The sequence below is a fragment of the Lipotes vexillifer genome, unplaced genomic scaffold, assembly GCF_000442215.2.
Source record: "Lipotes vexillifer unplaced genomic scaffold, Lipotes_vexillifer_v1.1 scaffold935, whole genome shotgun sequence".
NCBI classification, from domain to species: Eukaryota; Metazoa; Chordata; class Mammalia; order Artiodactyla; family Lipotidae; genus Lipotes; species Lipotes vexillifer.
In genome coordinates this window covers 428,394-456,306 of record NW_006777895.1, presented here as the reverse complement: position 1 = coordinate 456,306, position 27,913 = coordinate 428,394, and the positions used below count along the sequence as shown (strand labels likewise).

The 27,913-nt window shown below is 43.6% G+C and overlaps 1 protein-coding gene across 3 annotated transcripts in view; it reads right to left on the bottom strand.

Annotated features, from left to right (window-relative positions):
* The window catches only part of TIAM2 (TIAM Rac1 associated GEF 2), a 363,703-nt gene that overhangs the window by 66,533 nt on the left and 269,257 nt on the right, over positions 1 to 27,913 (bottom strand). For 2 of the 3 annotated variants that reach the window (XM_007451339.1, XM_007451340.1), the window contains 6 exons: positions 27,463 to 27,687; positions 15,566 to 15,751; positions 14,722 to 14,868; positions 4,596 to 4,757; positions 3,114 to 3,218; positions 2,853 to 2,931 (listed from right to left, as the gene is read on the bottom strand). In XM_007451339.1, coding sequence (XP_007451401.1) covers positions 2,853 to 2,931; positions 3,114 to 3,218; positions 4,596 to 4,757; positions 14,722 to 14,868; positions 15,566 to 15,751; positions 27,463 to 27,687 — 904 coding nt within the window. Of the gene's footprint in view, positions 1 to 2,852; positions 2,932 to 3,113; positions 3,219 to 4,595; positions 4,758 to 11,715; positions 11,788 to 14,721; positions 14,869 to 15,565; positions 15,752 to 27,462; positions 27,688 to 27,913 lie in introns of those variants that run through there. The other variant, XM_007451341.1, reaches the window with a different exon arrangement.

Here is a 27,913-nt window from a genome sequence, read left to right as displayed (position 1 = left end):
TTAATGGTGACACAACAATATTAATGTATTTAATGCCACTGAATTGTCATTTTAACCATTCTTATTAACAGTTGTTATGAAGGTAAACTTTATGTTACGGGTAGTTTACCACAATTTAAATTTTTTTTAATTTTTTTAAAAAGTTGAGACAAAATATAGTCTTATTGAAATAAATTAAGTTCGCTTCAATACAAAATATTTGTTCAGAAACAACTCTATATGGGGCTAGGCAACCAGGAGAGACGGCCCTTCGCTGAATGCATCGCCCTCTGTACTCCATGCCCTTGACTGTGATTCCATGGTGGGAACACACATTTCCATGTCTTGGTCCCATAATACTGGGAGTTCCTTGACAATAGGAAGAAAGGCATGTCCCCTGTTTCTTCTGTGCTCAGGCAGAGCCCAGAAGATTGTGGTCACCAAAAAGTATCTTTTCAAGTATCTTCCTTCAGTCATTCAAATGCAAAGAAGATTCACCAATGGGGACTGTGGAGAGTAGAGTAAAGGCCAACAGAAACATAGACAACATGCTCAGTGGGCTTCAGAGGAAAAACCAACATAACACTTGGGGCCAAACAGATGACGTAAAATTAAGAAACAAAGAACATGTCAATTTTATCAAGTACAAAAAGAACAAATCATAAAACGGAAATCTTAACATATTACAATGACTAGGATTTAATCAGCCTGAGTCATTTTAAGGAAAATAATTATGTCAATATATCTAACACGAAATAATCTTTCTACGGAGGTATTTACTGACCATTATATAATTATCAAGTTCCTACGGCAAAAGGCAAAAAACAGGAAGGAACTTTAAGACACGAGCACAGTCTATAAAGAGGTCAAAGCCAAGTTTAAACACAGACAGACAGAAATGCAAGAATTAAATGCTACCAAGTGAATGGCTGCTTCCTTGAAGGCGCTGTCACGTGGAACCTCTTAGCCTCAGCATCCTGAACTGATAGCGTTAAACAAATAGCACTTTCTTTGAAACCTTCAGCCTTCAAGAACCAGTCACCTCAAGATCTCAACATCATGATCTCTGCCTGCTGCAGCACCAAAAGCAGAAGCCGGAGATGCAATCGCTCTCGTTAGGTGTGGTTCTCAGCATTACAGGCATTTCTGCTTGTTCGGGGGTGTACGCACGAAAGAGAAATGGACAGATGTGACCCTGAAGGGCCTCCTGAATCAAACCTTGCCCTGAAAACCTTTGTGCTACTGAGGTTCAGAACTGAGCTTTGGTGTCTGAAAGTTCCCAAGAAACAGTAAATAGGGTAGTTTCACGGTCTTGGTTATTTCCCTATAAACAGGAACAAATTGATATACTATGTTAAATGGAAAACGAAACGTTTTCTTCACAACAAATAATGCACTGAAAAATGCCGTCTGTAATTTGCACTTGCTAGTTAGAAAGAAGGTCAAAGAAGTGAGATGGCTGAACTTTGCATAAGTAATATTTCATAGTTTCAGAATTCTCAATAGGAAGAAGAAAACTCTTGCCCAGAATCCTAGGAAACTGCCACTGTTCAGTTATAATCACAGCCTCCTGCATCACTGAGGAGTCTTTTCCCCATATTTTTAATGGATTTTTGTTTTGTTATCTCCCAAGTTAATACTGCACCTAGATATTAAATACAGTTGGTCAAAAAATAAAACTTATCTCTTTGTGGGGGAAAATGTTTAGAAAAACGCATTCGATGTATCTAACGTTGAAATGGAGAAAAGGTTTAATGTAAAAAAAATACTTTATATTGACATTGAAATGGAGAAGAGGGGCTTCCCTGGTGGCGCAGTGGTTAAGAATCCGCCTGCCAATGCAGGGGACAAGGGTTTGAGCCCTGGTCCGGGAAGATCCCACATGCCACGGAACAACTAAGCCAGTGCGCCACAACTACTGAGCCTGCGCTCTAGAGCCTGCGAGCCACAACTACTGAGCCCACGTGCCACAACTACTGAAGCCTGTGTGCCACAACTACTGAGCTTGCGCTCTGGAGCCCACGAGCCAGAACTACTGAAGCCCGTAGGCCTAGAGTCCGTGCTCCAGAACAAGAGAAGCCACTGCGATGAGAAGCCCCCGCACACCACAACGCAGAGCAGCCCCCGCTCACTGCAACTAGAGAAAGCCCGGGTGCAGCAACAAAGACCCAACGCAGACAAAAATAAATAAATAAAGTTATTAAAAAAAAAAAATAGAAATGGAGAAGACATTTAACGTTTAACAAAAACAATCTTTATATTAACTGAGTAACATCTCCATTGTGAGAAGTACTATATTAAATATAAGCCCATTATGTAAGTTAAATAAATAAGTGCTATGAAGTGATTTGGGTAACACTGACCCTTAATTGTTAAACTGAAGGCAAAGCAATCAGATAAGGCTTCTTCAAGAAAGTCAGACTTTCAGTTAGTTCTTGAAGGACAGGTCAGATTTACACACTCAGAGAGACGGATTGGGGGAGGGAGAAATGAGGGGAGCCGTCCAGGTGGGGGAAAGGCTAAGAGCAAAGACACTGAGACAAAAAGAACTGTTACATGAATCAGAAGTTAATCAGCTTAGAACCGCCCCCAGCACACTATAAATCCATTGTCTTGTTATTATCACCATCATTTCAAATTTCTCTTCAATTTTTACATTCATCCCTTTTAATTGCTTTGGCATTTTTAACTAACAGTAATACATACCTTTTAGCCCACTAATATAAATAAACAGAAATGAAGAAAGAGAAAGGAAGCTCAGAAACGATTGTTTCTGAAAATGTAAAGAAAAAATATTAGGTCCAAAGATACTGGGGCAAGCTAGGCAAGGATGGACCAGACAGTTCTCTGATGAGGGTGTTCCTTAACCTTACCGAAGTCAGACACACCCCCGGTCTTTGTGAGCTGCACGTCATAAACATTTAGTGGAAAGACTTCTATTTCATCATAAACCTACAAAAGGTAAAAACCAAAATCAGAGGATTTGATGTCATAATATCTGGAAATTTATTTTGATTGTTTCCAAACTAGATGCCATATTTAAACAGAACTTCCCCCCCAGATTACATATTTTTAAAATTAAGGGGCCACAGATGTGGTTCAGATGTCCCTTTCTGAAGCCAAAGCCCACTCACCTGCTCTTGCATATATTCATACGGTGCAGGAATACTGTACTCAACGTTCTCATCCACTAATTTTCGAAGCTGTAGGCCATAGTGGCTGGGTTCCAACTGCCTCATCTACAAAGAAACAGACAATTATTCAGATGTTGAATGTTCTTTCTAAATGCATCACTGTTCATCAAAAATCAAAATGGAAATTTCTAAAAGAAATGTATAATTTGCTGAGTTTAAGTCTATAATAAGAGCTCAAATTTAAGTATGCAAAAAAGAAAAAGAGGGACAAATAATTATTTTTAAGCTTTTCTCTAAATGATACCGCTTATCACTAAAAGCAAGAGAGGCGGTTTGAAGAAGTATGGTCATAGATATGATAGTAGAAAATATCTCAGCAGCAGCAAGTGCTCTCTTTTTATAGATTGACTGTACCTAACTTTAAGTTGCTTCCTGTTACTGAAGTAGGGAAATTTGTGAAATGTCAACCATCGCATATTCCACAGACTTCAGAATTAGGAATTTCCTATTCCAACCACTTTCCACGCACACATTCTCTCTCAGACACATTTTCAACAATGACAAATTATCTCAGGCCTCTGTTCTAATTGGGTCTAATTCACCCACTACTTCTGACCTCCTCTATCAGAATGCTTACCAACTTGCTAAGCAATATCATTGCTATCGAACAATACTGTTTGCTGTCTGAATAAACACCTGACATAATGGAGTGAAAGGAAATTAAATTCATGATTATAACCTGTGTGTATAAATGTCTGGAATCCTAAGGCGTAAGTCAGTGACAAAGGAGGACTGAAATGAACGATGATCTAGTAAGTCAGTGTTCGTGGTAAAGAGGTACCAAACTCGACATGACTTTTTTACCATTTCATGTATTTGCATTTTCCCTGCAAACTTAAAAAATATTTCAGCTCTACTGCGCCATCTGGTGGTCTGAAAGCATCTGATCTGATGCTGCTGAGTCGGCTTCATGGATCTCAGAGGGCTCTCTTGAAAATGTATCATAAACTTCCTTTTCAAAATAAAACCCAGTTTGAATAATGAATAAAACACCATCTCATAACAATCTCCATGAAGCAACCGTGGATGGTACCAAGTAACTCATTTAATCTGGAGAAACTTGATAAAATTATTTAGGATCAAATCAAAATAATTCAAAGTTTACACCACTTTCTCATAGAGCACCATCTCTAAGTACCCTAAATAACAACAGCCTTCATAATTATCCCAGGTATAGAGGTATATAGAGAATTCCAGTAAGATAGCTCAGGTTCTTCATGAAGGCAAGGGGTCATGACTTATCCTTCTAAGACATGAAGGAAGAGAACGCTAATAATTCATGTGTTAATTAACAAATATGTTCATTGGTTCCTTCGTGTAGAAAGTGAGGTCTTAAACACCACTCCAATTTAGAAGGCACGGGAGGGCGATGTGAACGATTATTTCCATTCAGAAGTATATTTCTACCGCAAAATCCACTACCTTGCACGCCAAAGTCAGAATATCTTCTACTCTGTGCTCCGGCTTGATCATCACGGTTACAGCTTGATGGTCCTGAAACTGAACGTCAGCCTGGCTCTCCCATGAGCCGTCTCGGGGAACACGATCTACTGCTGACCCGTATATGTGCAGCAGGTCATCCACCTGTTTTTAGATCCCAAAGGAAAAGGTGGACAGACTTGATAAGCAAATGATGGAAACTATTGGGAAAATGCCCCCTTAATTTATAGTTAGCCATTTCACACTCCTCTCATCCTGGCTTCTCATGACCCTCTGGGGCAGACAAGCCTGGGATTTCCTCATTTGTTTAACCCACGTGCAACTGAAGCCCTGGGAGGCTGAGCAAAGTCAATCAACTGCTCCTCCCGAGTTCTAGCCACTATGCCTTAGCCCAAGTTAGAACACTGCAGTCACTAACGGGCTGCTTAGTATCTACTCTTATTGCTCTAGAAAGTGCCGGCTGACTGGGGCACAGTGAAATCTGCATCTAAGCCACGATCCCAGTGAATTTCAGATACACTCTCATCCACGGCCTCTGACACCCGCCTGCATTCTAACCATGAGCTGTGTTTAACTTAATCCAAGCATGTTTCTCTTCTCTCTTATTTCTACTTGTTTTTTTAAATTAACCCCTAAATCCTGGGCTAAATGGTTTTCCATCCTTCAGCTATTTCACATCTAGACACACTTTTAGAAATCATCCCCCACCATACCACCTTTCACAAACTTTTCCCAGGGAAGTTTTGTTTCCTAAACGTCACCATCACAGTAACTCCATGACCTCATGCCAATATGTACTTCTATAATTTATAAACAAAAATAAATAACATTCATTAAGCAACTCAGAAATGTTTCCCTCTGCTTAGGTTCTCACATTAGTCTGATGGTAAAGACAAGACTTGGGGATTTAAATCAAAAGACTGATGTTCAAGTCACCAACTCTACCACCTCACCAGCAGCAGGACAGGACATTTCCCTGGCTGAGCCTTGACTTCTATTTTGTAAGAGGGGATACTGTTAATATAATACAATTGCTTAAGTTGATTAATTAATAATACAAATTTTGTGAGCAAAGGAGATCACAGAAGTCAAAACACCTTACACACCAGAAAACGTTACATTCAGATCCAACACTATCACATTATTATATCCCATGTATCATACACTAAAGTTGTCACTGATGCTTGACTTTACTTTGAATTCTATGCATTTTTGAAAAACCACAAGCAAAATATCCTCCTGTATAGGATCAAAATACTAGAATACATACAGTAAAGAAATTAAAAAAAAAAAACAAAAACAAAACAGGTTTAGGCAAAGAAAGGGAAGAATCAATCTTCCCGTGTTGTCTTTTTAAATGTGGTGCTCGCTCATCTTTAAAGTGGCATTTCTGGATCTGTCACTTTCTGTACATTTTCCTGGAAAGATGATCACAGCCTAGAATGAAAATGAACCTCATGTGCCAAAGCAAAAGGAAAATAAAAAGGGAGAGAGAGAGAGAGAGACACAGACAGACAGACAGACAGACACACAGAGGACCAGATGCCCAGAGCCAAGGACACAGGGAACCAGCATGGACACCAGTTTCCCCTGTAGGGTCCCATCTCACATGGGTCACATTTTCTTCTCTGGTTAAATAAACCTCCAGGCACTTCTGCTCATTTGAGCAGGGACTTCAACCACGTGCATCAGCAACAAGCAGGCACTGCCTTAAAGGCGCAGAACCCGCCTCTCAAACTACGCTTGCTCAGAATCAAACGAAAACCCCAGCAGAGGTCACTGTGGAGTAAGAAACCACAAAGAGCCGTCCAAGAGGACGTCAAATCGTCCTGAGTGCCACTGCAAAGCAATTCATTCAGGTCTGCACTTTCAGAGCAGAACAGGAAAGGCGTGATCTAGGATGGCCCGCTGGGGGAGGGACGGGGAAATACAAATTCACAACTACCCTCCCCTGCCCTCCTGTCCACCCCAGAGAGACCACACTACACTTTGCCCGTTCACTCACCATTCACAACCCTCTGCGGTCGGCACTCTCCCGACCCTCCATTTAACAAGTGAGAATCATGAGGCTCGCAAAATTCTAGAAACTTGCCCAAGCTCCCACAGGAAGCTGTGACTGTCGAACTGTGGGAATCTGAACCTTGGAACCGGGGCTTGAGCCTCTGCTCCCTGCCACTGCACTATACCAGCCCGGCAGTCAGTTACCTCTGGCAAAATGGACACAAGCCAACTTTCTGGACTCTTCGGCGTTATTCTGGACGCACAGCATGTTCTGGCTCCCCTGACACCTCCACAAAGCAGCAGCGCTCTCCCGCCTCCAGACCCCTGGTCACCTCCACCTCCTTCACCTGCTTTACCCTCCTCACAGCTTCTGTGCTGAAACCACATATACCTTTCAACCTTATTTCAAACACTGCCCCCCCCCTTCTTGTGAAGTGTCTCCTGCTCTCTTCGCCCCCTAACCCCAATTCCACTCAGACGCATCTACACCCCAATGTCCCCGTACAGCACTTAGCGAAGCCCAGCCCACTTGACAGTCATTTCTAGGCTGCTCCCACGCCCCCAGGTGCTGAGATGAATGACAACAGAGGCTCCATCTTTCTCATTCTCAGTCTCTTTCAGCCCTCCACACAGTGTGTCCTGCACCCAGAACACACCCAGGCCATGGATGTTGAACTGGATGCAACGAGAAATTCACAGTCACACAGAGGCTTGAAAGGTAAAGGCTGTCCATTTTCAGTATCCTATTCGAGTCTATTTACACAGTGTCAAGTTCTTAATCCTCCCTAAAGTTTCAAGAAAAAGAACTAAGAGCGGATTACTGAAGGGGAAAAGTGTGCAGGCAAACTAAGAGATGCCAAGGACAAAAGAGATGTTCATATTCTATTCGATTAAACAAGGTTTTGTGCCTACAAGTGCTCTGAGGAATCATTTTGAGTCTACACTGTTGACCTAAGATCAACTGAATGACAAATGAGACGATGCCTATCAAAGCCAAGGCCATGGAAGGTTCAGATCCTCTCAGGAGATCCTACAGTGAACATTTATGTGTAATTTTTTTTCCCGTGCATCTCACACACTCTCACAACACACACCCCCTAGAAATGTACGCAATTAAAGAAAGGTAAAATCTGGCTATTCAAAGGAAGCAATGAGGATGTAGAATTGATTCATCAATTAGAACTAGAAAAAGAAAAGGCTACTTGGTGCTTACAGATCTCCTAGGCTGTTGGAAGATGTACCCACTTGGAGAAAACAACTGGACCGATTCCCTCAAGAGTCAATGTTATCCATGCTGAAATCACATGCTTTATTTTCAATAAGCCAGATAAGATATTCTCCAGCCTCATGGAGAAATCAGGAGATTGGTGTGAGGAATGGCATTTGAAGGTACTACATAAACTGTAAAGAGCCATAAACGATGTAAAAGATCTTTTTTGAAGTGCAGTGTGGACTGTGGAATTACACTATAGTAGGCTTGACCACCGTAATTCAACAATGGCCACTATGAAGAACTGCATGAGAATCACCCCTTGTTTCAAAACCCTGGGGAATCACGGTGACTACGGGTGCCCAGACCACCGTGCGGTCCAGCGCTGAGTGGCCACGCAGGAAATACAACATCACTGAACTGCAGCCGAGGCCACTTCGGCCACTACAGTTAAGGTTTGCAAATCACTTCCGCCCTCAGGGTAGGGCAACTTCTACAGAAGCATTTCTTATTACTATCACATTAATGGTCCTGAAAGCACATGTCAAATTACTTCTGCCCCGTGTGCCTCAAGGAGAGAACACTGAAACTCCGTGGGTTCTCACAGCAGATGCGTTTGGATCAAATGGCTCATAATTACTGCCTGGATCAGTGAAGGGGAGTGGGCAGCAAAACCACAACCTGGCTGTCGCCAAGGGGCCCCCACCGCAGTCGCCGATAAAAGGGAGGCCTGTCAGCAAGTGAGATGAGAAGAGAACACGAAAGGAGTTACGCGCTCTTGGCTGTCTTAACAACAGCAAAATGTCACAGAGGAGGTGGTGTTTAATTCCTTCTTGGGCCGAGGCCCAAACATCAGTTGATACGAAAAGGGAAACAAAGACCTATCTATGTACTATCCATCTGTGCACGTATGGATACTATGTACGGTTCCAGACTAAATGTTCTATTCAAACAGACCAGAGTTATGGTGAAGAGTAAGCGGTTTCATTCATAGCTTCCAATTCAAAGAAAACAACATTAGCGGGATTTTTTTCCAGTTTGGAGCTAACGACTGATGTGACAATGCTTCATTCACTCACTGCCGCAGAAAGCTGGGACACCCTAAGCCAATTTTCCAGGAGACAGAGCCAAGGCCCAGGGCTCCAGAGCAACTGCAATGAAACTTCTGGGGCAGCTGCCATCCAGAGCCTCCTCAGGGATTTGTTGTCACAATCTCCAGAACAAACATCTCCCTTCACACATTGATTGAGACTCATTATTACTCACCAAGAAGTACCCTAGGAAAAGCTTTCATTTTTGGCTGGCCAAAGTGTCCTTTAAAAAATGCTCAAATAAGGGCTTCCCTGGTGGCGCAGTGGTTGAGAGTCCGCCTGCCCATGCAGGGGACGCAGGTTTGTGCCCCGGTCCGGGAGGATCCCACATGCCGCGGAGCGGCTGGGCCCGTGAGCCATGGCCGCTGAGCCTGCGCGTCCGGAGCCTGTGCTCCGCAACGGGAGAGGCCACAACGGTGAGAGGCCCGCGTACCGCAAAAAAAAAAAAAAAAAAGCTCAAATGAGACTGGCCTTATTCCAACCTTAACAGATTTCAAATTAGGGTGACTCACTGTTGGACAGTTATATGACGCACTGATTAGAATAGAATATTTTTAAATACCCATGACCTCCTCCCTCCCCACACTCAGGAATGACTGCCCTTCGGTGTGACGCTAACTAACGGACACAATACACTGTTTACAAACAGACGTTTTGTGCAAGTTATAAATATTCTCCAAGAACGATTAGCAAAGGAAAACAAGTGGAATGAAATATTAATTATTCAACCAGCTACAGGCAGAATTTTAAGTCCCAGATACATAAAAAACCAAATACCCTTCATTCTAGCTGCAACTCACTTAAACGTAGTTATCTGAGTACTACAGTACAGAAATGATAAACACACCATTAAAATAGCCCTATACGTCAAAGGAATTTCTTCACTGTTGCTACAGCAGAAGCAATGTTTAGTTAAAACAAATAGAGATAAATGTTTAAATACATATGCCTAAAAAAAAAGGATGCAATAATTCTCTCCTCTCACTCGTTCCAGCACCAGCGGGACTTGTCAGTTAAATCACAAGAAGGTCATTTGGTAATTAAAGCCCAATTTAAATAAACACTAAGCTTAATTCTGACCATTAATGGCTATTTTAGCAAAAATTTATTTTCAAAGTCCAACATAAGTTCTGTTAATAGAAAGTGCTTTGATGATACAATTTCTAAACTCTCAAAGTAGGAATTTTAAATTGTTATTTAATGCTGGAAGACATACGAAAATTATGGGTCTTCATTACAGATCAAACAGCTCTTCTCAACCATTAAAGGGCTACATCTAATATAGACAATTAATAGGCAAACTTATTAAGCAATATTATATCCTTAGCAGTGAGCCATGGATTGAGAACACACACACAATCAAGGGTCCTAGTTACAAGTTTGCTTGGGAGACATGACATATACACTTGGTGGGATGACTAACCATAAAAGATTGCAAGAACCAAGTAAGTAATAGTGAAATGATTTTTTTTAATCAAGTAAAATCCCTGGTGGACAGTGTATTTTGATGTGATTTTGAAATAAGCTCTGCATGTATATAGAAATAAAGGGGCAGGGAATGGAAATTATTCATTATGAAAAGTCCACCATTTTGATGGTATGTTTTATAAAAAAGGAAGGTATGGATCTGGCTTCCTCGGGGCCCCGTTTGGTCAAAGCTGGCCAAAGGAGGGCACAGAGACCAGCCAGAAGCAGTGCCCATGACACAGCCTCCGGGCACAGGCACCCCATCTCATGACCTGCCCTCTGGCAGCCCCTGACCTCTGTGAGTGGGAGGTCAGGGTAGGGCTCTGAGCAGAGGTTCTCTACCCCATTTCAGGACACCTCGGGCAGAGTTGCCCCCCGGAGTGGTTTCTATAATAACCATGGAAATGAGCCCATGCTCAGCACCCACAGTTGGGCCAACCTCCCATGGAGGCAGAATAGGTAGTTGCCTATGGTGTATATTTTAGGATCACCAGAAAGTTCCTCACTCACCTCCCCCCAGATCCATCACTGGGTCTAACACTCCACCATTCCTCAGATTTTTCAAACTATGGCCAAGTCACTGAATTATCCCAATTAATTTGTTAAGTAATACTGCCTACTTCTGCAACAGCACATTAAGTTTGTCCAAGCCGTTGAAATCATGTTTCAACCTCAACAAAGAGTTTAGAGGTTTATCGGACATAAAACCTAAGAGAAAATAATTTGGTGAAGCAGATGATAAGAGAGATAGATCGTAACATGAAACACAGCTTTAAGGGGAGACACAGCTTTGTGTCTTTGAAAAAGACACAAAGAAGAGGCATGAGCTCACCCAGACCACCCTCACCCTACTCCAGGATTCCATTCAGAAATGGTTCTGAGGATTTACTCGGTCAGAAGCTGTCCTGGGGACTAGACGGGGCCCCTGTATTCAGCTCCACTGAGGGCTACTGATTCGCAGCATGATGTAATATGTGTGTGAAGCTCCCTGACACCCTGAGAGGAAAATGCAAGTTTGGGTTCACCAAACTCTCAAATGACGGTAAGAACTGCTGAGGAACAGGGACGAATAAATGAAAGTTGCTATTTTGAACTAAAGTTGCTTTAGTCTAGCTACACCACTTTGAAGATGGAGTTATCATGAGTTTAGAGACCTTCAAAAATACTTGGCATTCTGAAAACATCTTTTACCTACTCGGGACCACTTGAGTTCTAACTTTACAGTACTTTCAACAGATTCAGGTAAAGATTCAGAACTAGCATCCCCTCATTAACTTAGCATTTGTGTCATCCAAGTAAAAATAAGATGGCTACCATCTACGGCAACGTTTACCTCACTGGAGTTATTGGAGCTTTGAGGTAGCTGAGTTCCAGAAAATCCATGGCTGCCACTTGAATCAAATATCTGATAGGCAGGAGGGAAAAAAAGACTAATGAAATGGCTCCGCAATATTCGTTTGGCAGCTACCCTTTCTCAATACTGAAAAATTTAAGGTCTATGACATTTGATAAGATCTTCATACTGCAACGTGTACTATTTACTACTCTACTACATTTAAAGTTTTAACTTTAAAGTTGCTTTTTTTCTCCCCATATGGTTACATATTTTACTTTTCTATGATACATATTATTCAAGTCATCCTGGATACTCTCGATGCTGCTTTAACCAAGAAGTACACGTTTCTGAAGATGTAGAAATCAAAGTTGGCAAAGCCACCAAAATCAAGCTTATAACTGTTTTATAAATGTGCACAGAAGAAATATTGGGAAGAAATAAAGCTAAATATTAAAAGTGGCTGTGTTTGGGTAGAGGGACTAGGAAAACTTTCCTTTTTCCATTTTTATCTTCTAGATTTTGTAGTAGAATACTAAACATTAACAAACAGGCCATTTACACATTTACGGATACCTACTACCTCAACTGCATTCAGTTATATAAATACCAGTGTCATATCTTTTTAAAACAAAAGTGTTCAACCAAATGCTTTTGTTTCTCAAGAAATCTTGAATTAAGGGCAGTTACTACATATGATGGGGTAAAGACCATATTAGGGTCATATCTAATTGCTAAATGTCAACATTTTTTAAGCAAATTATCAAGATATTTATCGTTGTCATTTAATTATACAGAATTGGCTACCTTGATTAAAATCAGAATTTGCCTCAAAGACATTATTTAAATTTCACAGAAGTTGAATTAAAAAACATAAGCCCAGCGTTAGCCACTGGTTTATAGTTAACTATAGTCTATAACGAGGAAATATGTTTCCATTTATAACCAACAAATGATTACTTTCACAACTAAAGTACAAATAGAACCAGAATTTTTTTTTTTTTATAAATGTATTTATTTAATTTATTTTTTTGGCTGCGCCGGGTCTTTGTTGCTGCGCGCCGGCTTTCTCTAGTTGCGGCGAGTGGGGCCTACTCTTTGTGGCGGTGCGCGGGCTTCTCACTGCGGCAGTTTCTCTTGTTGCGGAGCACGGGCTCTAGGCGCGCAGGCTTCAGTAGTTGTGGCACATGGGCTCAGCAGCCGTGGCTCGCGGGCTTAGTTGCTCCACGGCATGTGGAATCTTCCTGGACCAGGGCTCGAACCCGCGTACCCTGAATTGGCAGGCAGATTCCTAACCACTGCGCCACCAGGGAAGTCCAGAACCACAATTTTTAAACGTGATATTCTTTCCAATTGTGAGTATACAAGAACAGTGGCCAAGTAAAAGGGATTCCGTGTGAGTTTGCCCTCTTTCAGTCAATCAACTCATGTCCCACCACCTCCAGCTTTATTGTTTTAAGATTACAGATGGGTCAAAGAAGTTGATTCTATCCCTGTTACTCACCTATTTCACAAAACTGTTATGCACAATCAAATGTGTATATCCATATAAAATTAGAAAATAAAGTTCATAAAATGTGACCCTCTCTGCCAGCACATTCAGAATAACAGCAACCCGTCAGAAGTAAAAACAAGAACTTCCTTGAACTTCATCGCAACTCACTTCCCAACTCACTTAAACGATCAGATCATTTTGTGATAGCTCATCTTTTCAATAGTCTTTCAAAAAACAATAATCCTAAAACGTATCGCTCAGCAACATAAAAATCATTATCATATACTGTATTAACAGCATTAGGAAATACTTCAGATATGAGTGTTCAAAATGTTCTGAAAACAATTCACTGTCCTTGGGCCACATTTCAACAATAAGCACTCAGGCTTTTTTTTTTTTTTTTGCTGTATGCGGGCCTCTCACTGCTGTGGCCTCTCCCGTTGCGGAGCACAGGCTCCGGACGCGCAGGCTCAGCGGCCATGGCTCACGGGCCCAGCCGCTCCGCGGCATGTGGGATCTTCCCAGACCGGGGCACGAACCCGTGTCCCCTGCATCGGCAGGCGGACTCTCAACCACTGCGCCACCAGGGAAGGCCACTCGGGCTATTTTTAACTTGACAAAATGTTGAAACAGCAGCCTTTCCTCCAGAAAACTAAGCAGCAGCAATGGCCCAGTGTTGCAGCATCCAGGTAGACCAGGTCCCAGCCCTGCCCCTCAGCTGCTGCGTGAACATCCGGGGAAAGGAAGTGACTCAACCTCTCCGGGTCTCAGGCTCCTCATACGTAAAATGTGATGACAAAACGCCTACTTTGTGTCATAAAGATGAAGTCAGCAAAGCGTCTGGCACCATCCATAGAATTTAGTTGCTGCTACTCTATTATTAATTTTACATGTTGGCTTTTGGGGTTTTTTGTTTTTTGTTTTTTTAGTATATTTACAAAGTTGTACAATCATCACCACCGTCTAATTCCAGAATACTTTTTATCACTCCCCAAAGAAACTCCATATCCACTGGCAGTCATTCCCTATGCGCCCCTCCCCCCAGCCCTTGGCAATCACTAGTTACTTTCTGTCTCTATGGATGTGCCTATCCTGGACTTTTAATGTAAATGGAGTTATAAAACCTGTGGCCTTTTGTGTTTAGCTTCTTTCACTTAGCATCATGTTTTCAAGGTTCATCCACGTGGGAGCACGTATCAGCACTTTCTTCCTTTTTTTGTTCTTTAATATAAAATCTATGACAATTACTTCTAAAGGCTTCTTTTCTGATGATTCTTATTTTTGTGTTACCATGCGCTGCAGATGTGAGCAAGGTGTGAATACCTCTTTGGGAGTGCCAAAAAGAGATTGAGCAACTTGTGTGTTTCCATTTGAGGAAAAAATCCACGCTAAGACTGCATCCCTTTGAAGGAACTTTTATCTCCTTCTGAAGGGTGATGGACATTTATGATTTATGGCATATCAAGGATTTCCCGCTAGGTCTGCTGTTCCTCCCATGCTGGCAAACTCACCTGAGTTATAGACGGTCTTTTCTCCTTCCCTTTGCTTGCGAGCGTGTCCAGCCCTTTTAATGAAGAAAATAAGCCCTTCTTGTGTCTTCCTCGCTGGGTCAGTGAGAGTGTTCTTTTCCGGAGAGCAGAGTCATCTCTAGAACATACCTAATTCAAAAGAATTTAGAAAACTCTTAAGACGCCATTATTTAGATGACAGAGAGAATTAACCATTGCCCTAGAACAGGAGTAAAGCCCTGCCTGCTATAAATGTGTTCTGAGCAGCCCCCAAAACCGCTGCAGGTCTGACATACCAGGACCGCATCCACCACAGAGATGTCCCTTATCTGGATAAACACGTCTAGTTACAACATTCCCATCTCTTCGGGGTGGACAGCAAGGTCAGCACAACAGCCCCCGGACCACCCCCCCACACCCCCCACCCCCGCTGAGCCCACAGAAGCCACCTGCACAGGAGCGATTTCAGAAAACCCAGTAGGGCTCTCGGGAGAACAGATCAAACAACCTTCCGTCAGCCCTGTAATTCTTCACACCATTGTTGCTACTCTTCCGGGATTCCACCTTCCTGACTGTACGAGGTGGAACAGACAGAAGGGCAGACGCAGATGTGAACATTTAATAACTGTGTATTAGCAGTTGGATTCCGAGAATGGGCAGCAAAGAAGCTGGGATGCTGGGACTTTGCAGCAGGACGCCAATCATCCCTCCCCCGGCGCCTGGCCCCTGGGTGGCCCTGGTCAGTTATTGGCTTAAGTCACAGCAGAGCTGAATGTCAACAAGCTGGAGAAAGGTGAGCATCCGCAGCGCTCCCCCTTCACGCTGAACAGCCTTCCTGGAAACTTACCAGAGCGTGGAAAGAGGAAACTGACAAGACGCCCAACCGGCCCAGGGCCAGCTTGGAGGGGCGGCTGGCAGCAGCAAGGAGGCTCTTGGGGTTCGGCAACTCCCCACCTTGTAGGCTGGCCAGATAGCAGCGCATCCTGAACAGATCCATGTGAAATTTCTCCAGGTTCTGCTCCCACTGCTGGATCTGTTTAAGCAAGAATAGGACTAATTTAAATAAAAATGAGAAGTGCTCAGGGGTCAAATTGAAAACGTGACCCCTTTCACAAACTTTAAGGAAAAAGTCATTTCAGCTGGTGCTGCATGGTTGAAATGAGCCTTCCCTGCTCACCCCATCTCAAGCCCTCCTGCCCAAACACATGGGGTCGGACCGCACTGTACTGCATCAGGATGGCCAAAGACAAGACAAAGCCGGTGGTCCCAATACAGTGCCATGCCATGACCTTTGGGGAACTCTAGCACTGAAAACCAGGCTGCCTTAAGACAGGATGCACAACTGAAAGTCAGTTATTTCACTTTGTTTCATTTACATTCACCGCCTCTGATCTTAATCAGATTAACTGTTCTGCACACAAACAGATGCTGGCTGAATGGAGGCAAGTGGCTGCACTTTTCTGTACATTCTGAGAATGACTTAAAATGACAAGCATATGAACTTCAGGCATAAGGGCAAACAGAGCTTTTACTCCTATTTTAAGTATATTAGAGAAGACTCACCATCTACACATCTTTATTAAGACACATATAATTATTTTCACAACAGAAGTTTCTACGTGTTCTTCAAAACTTAAGTCATGAGTTGGTAAAGAAGTACAAACTCTGGGGGCCACTCTCCCTTCTTCCAAGAATGTCAAAGTATGTTGTGTGTTAAGTATTACCTTCATTTAAACAAAAACGAATAGGTGAAGAAAGGTTCTAGTAAGTTGTCAACGTAGGGATTCAGAACAGAACAGAAAGCAGGGCTTCAAATGGTATTCAGATCAATCTCGAAATTCAAGAGGAGGTCTGTAGTGAAGGCTTACAATGATTCGGTACAAGAATTGTGTCATTTCATTTGCAACAACTGCATCTCTAGCTTTGCCAAGTGTAGCACCCAAACAGATCCTAAACTTTCACAGTACACTTTCCAGGTCAACCCGTGATCCTGGATAAATGATATTTTGAAGGCTCTCTGACATTTAACACTATGGTCCCCTCAGTCTCTGCCCAGGGAAAAGCAGGACAAATTCTGGGTGCTCCCTAGACCCCCTCCAAGCTCTCTGTATCCATTTCTTAGGAAGGTCACTGCACAACTTTTCCACATAAAAGAAATATGATGGCTACAAGGTCTCAACAAATAATTTGTTGATCCGTCATAGTCTGTCCGCAAAACAAAAGTCCCAGAGTGCACTGAAAAATCCCAATCTCCAGTTTAACTTCATTTAAGACGCCGTGCGACCTTGCTAGTGATGTAACAGCCCACTCATGTCAGCCTTGAATCAATACCAGAATGACCTGTCGGCTTTTACAAGTGAAAAATGCCCAGCTCCACTGCCTGAGGAGTCCACTCATTAGGCATGAGGCCCAGAAAAGCTGACACTTCAAAAGCACCTCCAACAACTCTGGTACCAGCCTGAGTGAGGACCACTGTTCTAGACTAACACGGCAGTTCAAATTGAACTGCAAATCTCTTCGTGGTCTTGCCATGTTAGAGAGTTCTAGATTCCAGAAGTAATGGATGAGTATTCTGTAACCATAAACTACACATACCAGGAGCGCTAAGTCCCAGCAACACTATACTCCCAGTTCTGTCTCACAAATATCTTCGGTAGCTGACGCCTGAACAGCCACAACTTAGACGCATTCTTTTGTCTTCTAATAATATGCAGATATTTCTAGGTTGGGTAGTGTATTAAAGCTTATCCCTCATCTATAACGCCACGTGAAACAGCTTATGAGATGCTTTCTAGGGGCTCTGGGGAGGGGTAGGTGGGGTATGAAAGGAAAGAAAAACAGTGAGTCATCAGATACCAGAGAATAAAGGAGTCCATGCCATCCACAGAGGAATAAAAAGACAAAATACCAAATAAAATAAAACCCAGGTCCATGCCAATCACTACAGATCAGGGAAGATGACAATCTCTCATATTTTCACTGACTTCTGTGGTTTACAAGGATTTTTAAAGGCATCATTGAATGTATTTAAATGACTACACATCAAAGCACCACTGGAAGGAAAAGACAGTTCCATCCTGAACAATACACAGGGAATCTTCAAATTTTGCCAGAAACACTTTAAAATCTTCAGCACACCTAGACCTCTCTACCCAAAACCTGGGACAAAATGCAGGTAAGTTCATAGGAAGAAAATGAATTCAGATGCTTAGGTTTGTTGAAAGAAGGAAGGGGACGGGAGACCCCAAAAGCCCAAAGCAGACCTTACAAAGATCAAGAAGTTTGTTAATATATGTGATTATGTTTCAAGAGAACTGGTATCTCAATCAGTACTGCACACTGTAGAGAAATTTTTTCATCTGAACTTAGTAGAAAATGCAAATGAGAATGGACTTTATGACTTCTCCATTTCAATGATGCGTCCAGTCCTTATCTTGACTGAGCCACGGGGTGCCCAGATGTGTGGTCCAACACTAATCCGACTGTTTCTATGAGTGTTTGGGACGGGATTAACATTTAAATGGGTAGATAGAATAAAGCAGACTGCCGTCCCTCATGTGGGTGGGCCTCATCCAGTAACTTGAAGGCCTGGCTAAAACAAAAAGTCTGAGCCTCCCCAAGCAAGGAAGAATTCCTCTTGCCCGACGGTCCTTCTAACTGGGATGTCGGCCTTTTTCCTGCCTTTTGACTGGCACTGAGTACTGGCCCCTCCTGGGTCTCCAGCCTGCCAGCCTTCAGATGCAAACCACACCATCCGCTGTCCTGGGTCTGGCCGACCCACTGCAGATCTTGGGGCCTGCCCATCTCTGTAATCACATGAGCCAACTCCTTATAATAAATCTCTTTACAAATATACTTTTCACACGTCCTGTTGGTTCTGTTTCTCTGGAGAACCCTAATACATCCTGCATCCCACAGAGCTCTGTGGCAGAGTAAGCCATCATTAGTCACACAGCTAGTCCATATTTAAAGACAATATTTATCTTACTTTTAAGGTCATGGTCCTTTACGGAGAGAATCGGAGAGCATGTTCAAATGAGGATCTGTGGTTGGATAAGAAACAAAGAAATATTTGATTTTTCTATCCACGGACTCACCAAAGTTGTAGAGAAGGATGTGGGAGAATATGCAGGTAAAAAGTCCAGTGGATTCAGGTGCTTGGGTTACTTAGAGGGAAGAGAGAAGTACAAAGGCCAGATCCACGAGCTCAGTACAGACCTTGTAAGACTGGGGAAGTCTGTGGACACAGGCAATGAGCTTGCAAGGGAGTTAGGGTCGCCACACCCTCATTTCTCAGCAGAGAATACTGAGGCCCAGGGAGGAAAGTGACTTGACCAGGGCCACACAATAAGCCGGCCCCTCCAGGGTGGCCAAGGCCCAAAGCTGATCCTGATGTGAACAACATGCAGAAACAAGCTTCAATCGAGCACTTAGAACGCAGCCCCTGAGCCCTTGGTCCTCTCGCTCACAAGGTGGGTATCGTGCACTATCCAGTAATTACTTAGCAACTTTCAGTTAAATTTTCATCTGATTGTCAACTGCATTTCTACCCACAAATCCCCAGGTGTTCTACAGAGAAGCTGTAAGGCTATCCACACGCTCATTTGGGCGAACAATCTTGCCTCTCAATTTCCTACCAGCTTTGATCTTCAAGTTCAGCCCCAATTTAAGGTTAACTAAAAGGAAAAACATTTTATTTTTATCCCTTTATCCCTCAAAAGATGAGATAAGGATACATTTTTCTTAAATGAAAGGGAGAAATAGAAGACAGTTTTGTATCTGTGATACACGCTACCGCAGTAAATTTCAACCATCGTCACCAAAATAGCAATATTATCCAACCTCACACTTATCAGGGAATTTCTGGAGATTTCTTCCTAATATGATCAAAAATGAAAATGCCCCAGATCAATTCCTTTAACCCAAGACCGTTTTCCCCCCCTTTTTCCTACATCCCACAAGTACTGATAACTGCCCCAGACATTTATTTCATCAGGACGTGAAAATCAAAAGTCAACTTCTATGGGGCTTGAGCTTTCATTTCTTTAATACCTGTGCACAAAACACAAAAATAACGTGAATGAAGAAAAGTCACGCAAGGGAAGTTTTCATTATCTTTCATTTGTAAAAGAAAAATTATCAACAAAAAATTAAGGAGGAAAACTCCCATTTTTAAGCACTGACACAAATGCAACGCAGAAGCTTCCTCTTTATTGCTAATATGGCTATATTTATTTAATGAGCTCAGAAAGGCTATGGTCTGCTCTGGAAAGTGGGAAGGGGAGGAGACGGAGGTTCATGCTAAAAATAACAGATGAATAAGTGACACATAAAAAAGATGACAAGTACATTCCTACCACACCCAAAACTCCTAGAAAAATATTTTCTGCCGTTTAGTCATTCGATCACAGTATTCGGCCATTTGTCCATTTCTAGGTTGGTCCTAAAAGATAATTCGTTTTTCCTTTCTGGCAGAGTAAGTTGAAAAACTCCCATGCAATATTTTCCAAGCACTAAAACCCACCTCCGCAGAAGAACCCAGCTAGTGACACAGAAGGCAGTGAAGTTCGCTGGTAGTTAGAATAACCAGCCACAGGTTTAGAAAATCAGTTTTGTTTTGTTCTTCCCTTTGAGATATAATTCACATGCTAGAAAATCCACTCACCGAGTGCATTCATAATAAATACAATTCCCATCAAATCAAGCTGAAAAATCCAAGTTATGAAAAGAAGTAAATTAATGACTAATTTCTACTTTACACAAAACCATTCATCACATGATTCCTTGGCAAGTGAGGCACAGTCTGATTCACTAAAGTCTTACTGAGAGGCCTGATTTGGTTAGGAGCACAGAGTTGTGTTTAACCTCTGCCACTTGACAGCTGTGTGACACTGGACCATTTCCCTCACCTCTCCCAGCGTCTAACCACTCATCCATCTGGTGGGTGATACAGACAAGTTGTCCGCACGGAGTTACTGTAGAATCATACAGGATCCTGGCCTGAGACAGGAGCCCTTGAGAAGTAGACTCAGAAACCATGAGGATGGAGAGAGGAAGAGAGGATGTTCCTTGGGAAATGAAGGAGTGAAGCCTGAAGGAAAGTAGCCAGGAGCTGGTGAGGGGCTGGGGTGGGGACCAGCCCAGGGAAGAGGAAAGGAGACAGCTGTGTCCACTCACTACCTGGAACCAAGTACTAGAGAAACAGATGGGGAGAAAGTTACCCACCCTTTGGGAGCTCTTATTTCATACTAGGAGCAACCTTTAATTACACAACAATGTGTGAGATAAAGAGAGACCCTGAGAATTATGGGAATATAGAAAGGTGCCTGATGGCGAGGTGGGAAAGGGGGTCAAGGGCAGCTCCTTGGAGGAGCTAAATCCTTCATCACAGACAAGCAGGGGTGAGCCTGATGACAGGGGCAGGTGGGATAGGGCAGTTTGCATGTGTGGTCTACGTGGGTCCTCTCTGCCTGAGGGAAAACCCAAAGACAGAAGTGGAACCTACAGGAAGTCTGGTGTTTTAGCTAAAGGTCGAGGTGGGGAGAGGTTGTCAGGGACTTTATCTTGTAAGCAATGGGGTCCACTGGGGGATTTTTAATCCTGGCAATCCCATGGTCAGATTTGCTTTTTAGATGTAAACCTCTCTGACCTTGTGCAGAAGAGGCATCTGAGGAAGGGCAAAACCCGCAGCCTCTGCAGCCTTACAGGGAAGAGAGAAGACAGTCCTGCTTACACCCCTCATCTCTCAGCACCTGCATACCGTGTGCTGAAAATTCAAACTGCCAGGGTGACCGCAGCATTTCAGAGTGCTCTGCCTTGGCTCATGCTGACCCCTGGCCTGGAATTTCCTTCTCCATTCCTCTCCTGATTAACTCCTCATTCTTTAAGAAGCAATGCAGGCATCCCTCCTCCAGGAAGTCCTCCATGACTACACAGGAGGCTAAACTTCACGTGTGTCTTCCACAACACTGTGGAATATCATCTGCTCTGAATTCATTCTATTATGTTGAAATTATATGCTCAGCTGTCTGTCACTCTGCTAGACTGCGAGCACCCTGAGGGCAAAGACAGCATCTTCGAATTCCCAGTCTGCACCCTCGCCTGGCCCAGAGTCTGCACTTATTAGTAAACGTTCGCTGAACTAGACTGAATGTTAATCTCTTGCCCTCGGCCCGTCCACCACGTCCCTGCGGCCTGCGGAAGGAAGGCTTGTCCTGGCCCGGCTCCTCCGTAATCTGGCCTTGTCTCCCTCAAACCCGCTTCTCGAAAACCCTCCGATGCTTTATTGCCCAAATGGCTTCCCCCACGCCTCTCAGATCACATTTTCCTCCAGGCCTTTGTTCATTTTCTTTCCCTTCACCGCAGTCTCCGATGGTCTAAGTTCAATCCCTCCTCGTTATGATTTTCAAACTTGAATATTGAAAATGAAGCCTGCGGTGGTTCACAGAACCCAGCCAGTCCCAAACCCACCCGCTGCCAGTTTGCTCCTCCCAAGAGACCACCTCCCTGCCCCCCACCTCCTCCCTCTCAGCCTCACTAACACCGGGAAGTGAGAAAGGCCCAGAGAGTCGGGATGGGGAGGGCAGACGGCTGGCAGGAGGCCAAGACCCGCCCAAGGGCGGGGAGGTTTTGTCCTTGTTCACTTGTTTAAAATAACAAACGGGAAGGAAAGGAAAGTACTAACTGGACTTAATTTACAGCTCTTCCTCCCTCAGGACTTCAAAAGGAATCCAACACGTGGACGGTCTGCTCCACGTTGGATATGCCCCAATGCAAGTTGCATCATCCTGTCCCAGAGTCGCCGCCCAGGGACAAGCCCGAACGATGGCCGCTTTTAGGCAAAGCATGTCTCTACACACAGCGGTATGAAACTCAGCCCTTACTACTGTGATAGTGTCTTTTTATCTGGAAAGGGCATTGACAAGGAACTCCTCTGCCTCAGCACTTCCAAGAAAACCTGTTCCAGAGACTTTCCTCTCACGTGATGTAATATGCACTCTCAGTTCAGCAGTTACAAGGCTCTAAGTGACTATATCTGAGTTTCTTGGGATCTCTGGGGGAAAGCGCTATGTTAATATTTTCTATTATGTAAAATAAAATATAGTGAAGTTGAGATTTTTAAATGGTAACTGGATAAAGCACAGCTCAGTACTTTGGAGAAAACTATATACTTAGGGGATACGTAGGAGATCAGGTTCTGACTGATCTTGATTGGTAAATACCCTTGCCTTCGTAGCATCACAGGACATTCTCTAGTCCAAAACCATCTCATAAAAGCAATTCGAAGCATGTGCTTGTTTCCCCCCTTAATGCTTCACACTCTCTGTGTCTGCAAGTAAAGAGCAAACAGCTCTCTTCACAACCATCTGGCAAAAGTTAAGGACAGTGGGTATAGCAAATATAACTCATGTTACCCACCGCAAGCCTTCTGGGAAAACATAGATAAATTACAACCTTAACAATTGCCAATATGGTAAGGAGAATATTTTCAGGTGGAATGTCTAAAGATCAACCCAAATTGTTTCTTACCAGACATTCAGAAGTGTAATATGAGAAGGTGAATGTGTGCAGGGGCAGGGAGTAGGGGAAGGGGTGAGAGCAAGGGGGATGGGGGAGGGGAGAAGCGAAATGAAAAAACAGCAGTATTAGGACAGTGTGCTTAAAATAACTGATGTAATGATTCTGCCAAAGAATGCATAACGGGCCACAAGTAATAATTACCCTTTCTTTAAAAAAGCTTCTCTTGGTACTTCCCTGGTGGCACAGTGCTTGAGAATCCTCCTGCCAGTGCAGGGGACACGGGTTTGAGCCCTGGTCCCGGAAGATCCCACGTGCTGCGGAGCTTAGGAGCAACTAAGCCCGTGCACCACGGCTACTGAGCCCGCGCTCTAGAGCCCGTGAGCCACAACTACTGAGCCCACGTGCCACAACTACTGAAGCCTGTATGCCTAGAGCCCGTGCTCCAAAACAAGAGAAGCCACTGCAATGAGAAGCCCGCGCACCGCCAACAAAGAGTAGCCTCCGCTCGCAGCAACTAGAGAAAGCCTGCGGCGCGCAGCAGCAAAAACCCAACACAGTCAAAAAATTAAAATAATTAATTAAATTTAATTTTAAAAAAGCTTCTCTTCAGGCCAACCGACCGCCCTAGACCCTTGGATTTGTGTAGGGATTTACGTGAAAGTAATTCCCCCCTCCCAAGAGAGAACAGCACCACTTTTGACATCATAAATTAAGCATTTACCAACTATGAAAAAAGAAATAAAGTTACATTTAATGAAAATTTTAAATTTTAAAAAAATGTTTGCTTGGACTTCTTGTGGCCATAAAGAGAGAAAGAAAAAGGAGGGGGTGGAAAAAAAGGCCAGGAGCATCTCAGCGTTGCCCAATTTCCCTTTTCTCTCCCTGGACCTAAACATTTGACAACACACAAGGACCTGAAATCTCCAAGCTGGGCATCCCCTCCATTGGACTACAGTATGACTTTGAATTTAAATTTTAGAGAGCCAGTAAAAGTTAAAACCATACCTTTTCCCACTACAATCAATATGAAATTTTTAATTGGGGCACCTGAATCCATGAGTTGCATCTCTGATGACAGACTTTCGGATCCTGGAAATTCAGGACCCCAGGGGAGACGCAGTACAGAGAAAATGCAGGAAAAGCTATTTCTCCTTCTCCTCAAGCTTTTTGATTTGTCGTGTAAATGCGACACAGCATCACGTCGCTACATGCCCCAGACAGAAAGCTGCGCGGTCGGGACCTGTCTCAAGACTGGCCGTCTTCCCAGACATGAACAGGGTGAGGCTTCTGGGCAGAAGCAGGCCAAGGGGCAGAGACGTGTCTGCCCCCAGAAGCTGTGTCCTTGTCAAAACTCCCCAAACCCTTCCGCTCCCTCTATTCTCCTTGGCAGTTTCAACTTCCCTTTCAGTTCCTTGGAAACACTATTTTGTAGTTTGTTAGCCGGCACTCCTGAAATAAATAGCATATTCTGTTTCAATTCAGAAGCGTAGGAAACTATCCTTAATATTCTATAAAATTAGAGAAAATGATGTACTCTGAAAAACATTTTCCATATAAATTGTTAAACTTCCGCTGTGTTACTCTGGGCCAGGCCTTCAAAACTGCACATCCAGATCAGGGCCATTCCACCACCCAACACTCTTCCCTACTTCAATCTGCCCCTCACCAGCATCACCACCGCCAAGCCACTGCCAGATTAATCTTCCAAAGATAATGCATTCATCACGATTTTCGTCCCAACTTAAAAACCTATATTCCTCCCTTAGATCTAGAGGCTATAATAAACCTTATATCCCAGGGTTTGTTTTTTTTTTTTTTTTTTTTTTTTTGCAGTATGTGGGCCTCTCACTGTTGTGGCCTCTCCCATTGCGGGGCACAGGATCTGGACACGCAGGCCCAGCGGCCATGGCTCACGGGCCCAGCCGCTCTGCGGCAATGTGAAATCTTCCCAGACCGGGGCACGGACCCGTGTCCCCTGCATCGGCAGGCGGACTCTCAACCACTGCGCCACCAGGGAAGCCCTATCCCAGGGTTATTTTTAAGACCCTGAAAAAGCTGTACCAGTACCTGTCCCACCAAACCACCAGCTATTCATCCCTCCTTAGCCCACACCTCTGCTCCCATGTGCTCAGGAGCCTCGAGCAACCACTGTTACTCCAACAGTTGACCCTTGAACGGTAAGGATTTGAACTGCACGGGTCCGCTTATATGCAGATTTTTTTTCAAGTAAATACTACATGCTACTGTACCACACGATCGTGGCTGGCTGAATACAGAAGGCCAACTATAAGTTACACACTGGAGGGTTGGAGCCCCTCATCTTTGTGTTATTCAAAGGTCAACTATACCTCCAAACTGTCCTACCATGCACCCCGCTCTCCTTCCAGCCTGGATCAGCTTTCGCACCAACGTACCTCTTACCAATTCTTTAAGGCCATATTCTTCCAGGGAGTCTCCTCCAAGTCCTCTGGATCACAGCACAGCTCAACCCCTGATGTCTCATAGCGTTTGATGACTGTGCTGGTTGGTACTAACTTATACCATTCTAGAATATTCTTTAGTTTCACGTTTATGAGGCCTGCTTCCTACCTAAATAATATATTTTTTAGAAACAGGGTCCATATTTTATAATTATGTTTACGTTTTGAAGCTATCGGCATCTGTTAGGTAGGTCGATATCTGAAGATGGACAACTAAGCAAGAGGGAAGAATTGGGAAGGGAGAAAGACGACACAGGATATCAGAAAAGGAGAAGGCAACGATGGATCCAGGTATCAGCAGAAGATCTGTCTCAGCTGTGCCATCATTTAGACATTCTTGATGAAGGGGCAAGAGATGGGAATTACTTGGTTATTTTGCTATTGCCAATTGGTAAATCCCAAATTCTTAGTGTAACACAAATATATCACTTGAATGCATGCCTTTCATCAGTTTCTTATTTACAGCCAGAAATTTCTTTCTACACATTCTAAGTTCTTCATATATATGCAGGCAGAAAAAAAAAATTCTAAGCAAGGTTAAATATTCAAACACAAATAGAAGATTGATAATGTACTGTTTGATTTGTGATTTAAGTCAAACGCTATAGGGAAAATTCTTTTCTGATGGGGTGTCCAAATTGTTGTACTGCCATGGAATTTGTTTTAAAGAACCTGGTCTCTCCATAATAATTTACAAAGTAAAAAGTATGAAAAATTCAGGAACACGCCAACCCATCTTCGCCCTATCCCTTTCAAGTTCCCAAATCATCTTGACACTGATTTTGAAGGGACTGTAGTGGACACTGTTGTGCACCACCAGACCTCCCTTTCAAGACAGAGGCATTCTTTCCCTTAGCTGCTCGTGGCGCAAGAATGGGAACCCACCTCCTCTGAAGGCAGCTGCTTTGACCAGTAGACATGGCATGACACGGCATGCCTCACTGGAAGCAAGCAATTCTGAATGGCCACCCCAGCTCCCAAGCCCCCTGTAGGCTCAGCTCAACACAATTCAACGAGTCCCTCCTTAATCACGCTCCCTCACTCCCTTACTCCTGAGAACGGTCCTAATAAAACTCCTCACATGCAAATCTCTACCTCAGTGTGTTTCCCAGGGAAACTGAATGAAGAGAGAGGTGCTAGAAATTTCACCGACACTTGTGTAAGTGCTCAGGCTGTCTGAGTAAAGGAAAATAGAAACTAAGCTTCACCCTCTCCTCTAAAATGCAAACAGCATAGAAAGTAGCTGTTTAATTATTATGTGAATGTGGAGACAGGCCAAAGAAAGCATCTTCCTTAGCACCTTATCTGTTATAAACAGAAAAAAACAAACCAAAAGATTAGTGTTTTTTTTCTAATCCACAGACACAGGAATAGCTGTATTATACCAAACTACTCTTTCACAGCTGTCTTCTCTATTAGAATCGTACGTGTCTAATCTTCCAATAGTTTTATCATATACATTTTGTTCCGAAAAGTGCCAACATATGAGAGAATCATCCAGGCAAGGAGCTACTCAACACGAGGGAACAAGATTTGGTCACAAAATGTTCCAGTGCACATGCACAGCCACCAAAGGCTGCAAAGCACATCACATCCCTCATATGACCGAAGTGCAGCCAGTAAGTACTTGAACCAAAAAGCCACAGAAACTACTCCCCGCAGAGGTGCAGGAACCAGTTCCCCCATCTGAGTGTGCCCTGAGGGACATAAGCAATGGGAGGAAACACGTGTAAGTAACCTGTACCTGGTTTTCTATGGCTTTCCGGTTCTTTGGGTCGCGCACCACGGACAGCTGTAACTCCGCCATCTTCTTCATCTTGCTGTCCATATCTATCTTCTGAACGAGGTTTCTGGTCTGGCTCTTCAGCAGCCGAACTGTGTCCTCTTTGCCGTACTTCTTTGCGAAAAGGGATGCGCAGGCCGAGTGGATGGCAGTGACCCAGTTCTCCAGATCTGTCTGGCTGGTGGCCTAAACACAGGGCGGGAGAGCAATTTGGAATTGTTTCACCACAAAAGTGTTCTCCAAAGTGGCAGGCTGGGCTTGAATATGTAAAACCCCAAAGTACCTTCACTTCATAAAAACTGTTTAATTTTAAAAACACACACTCAGGGCTTCCCTGGTGGCGCAGTGGTTGAGAGTCCGCCTGCCGATGCAGGGGACACGGGTTCGTGCCCCGGTCCGGGAAGATCCCATG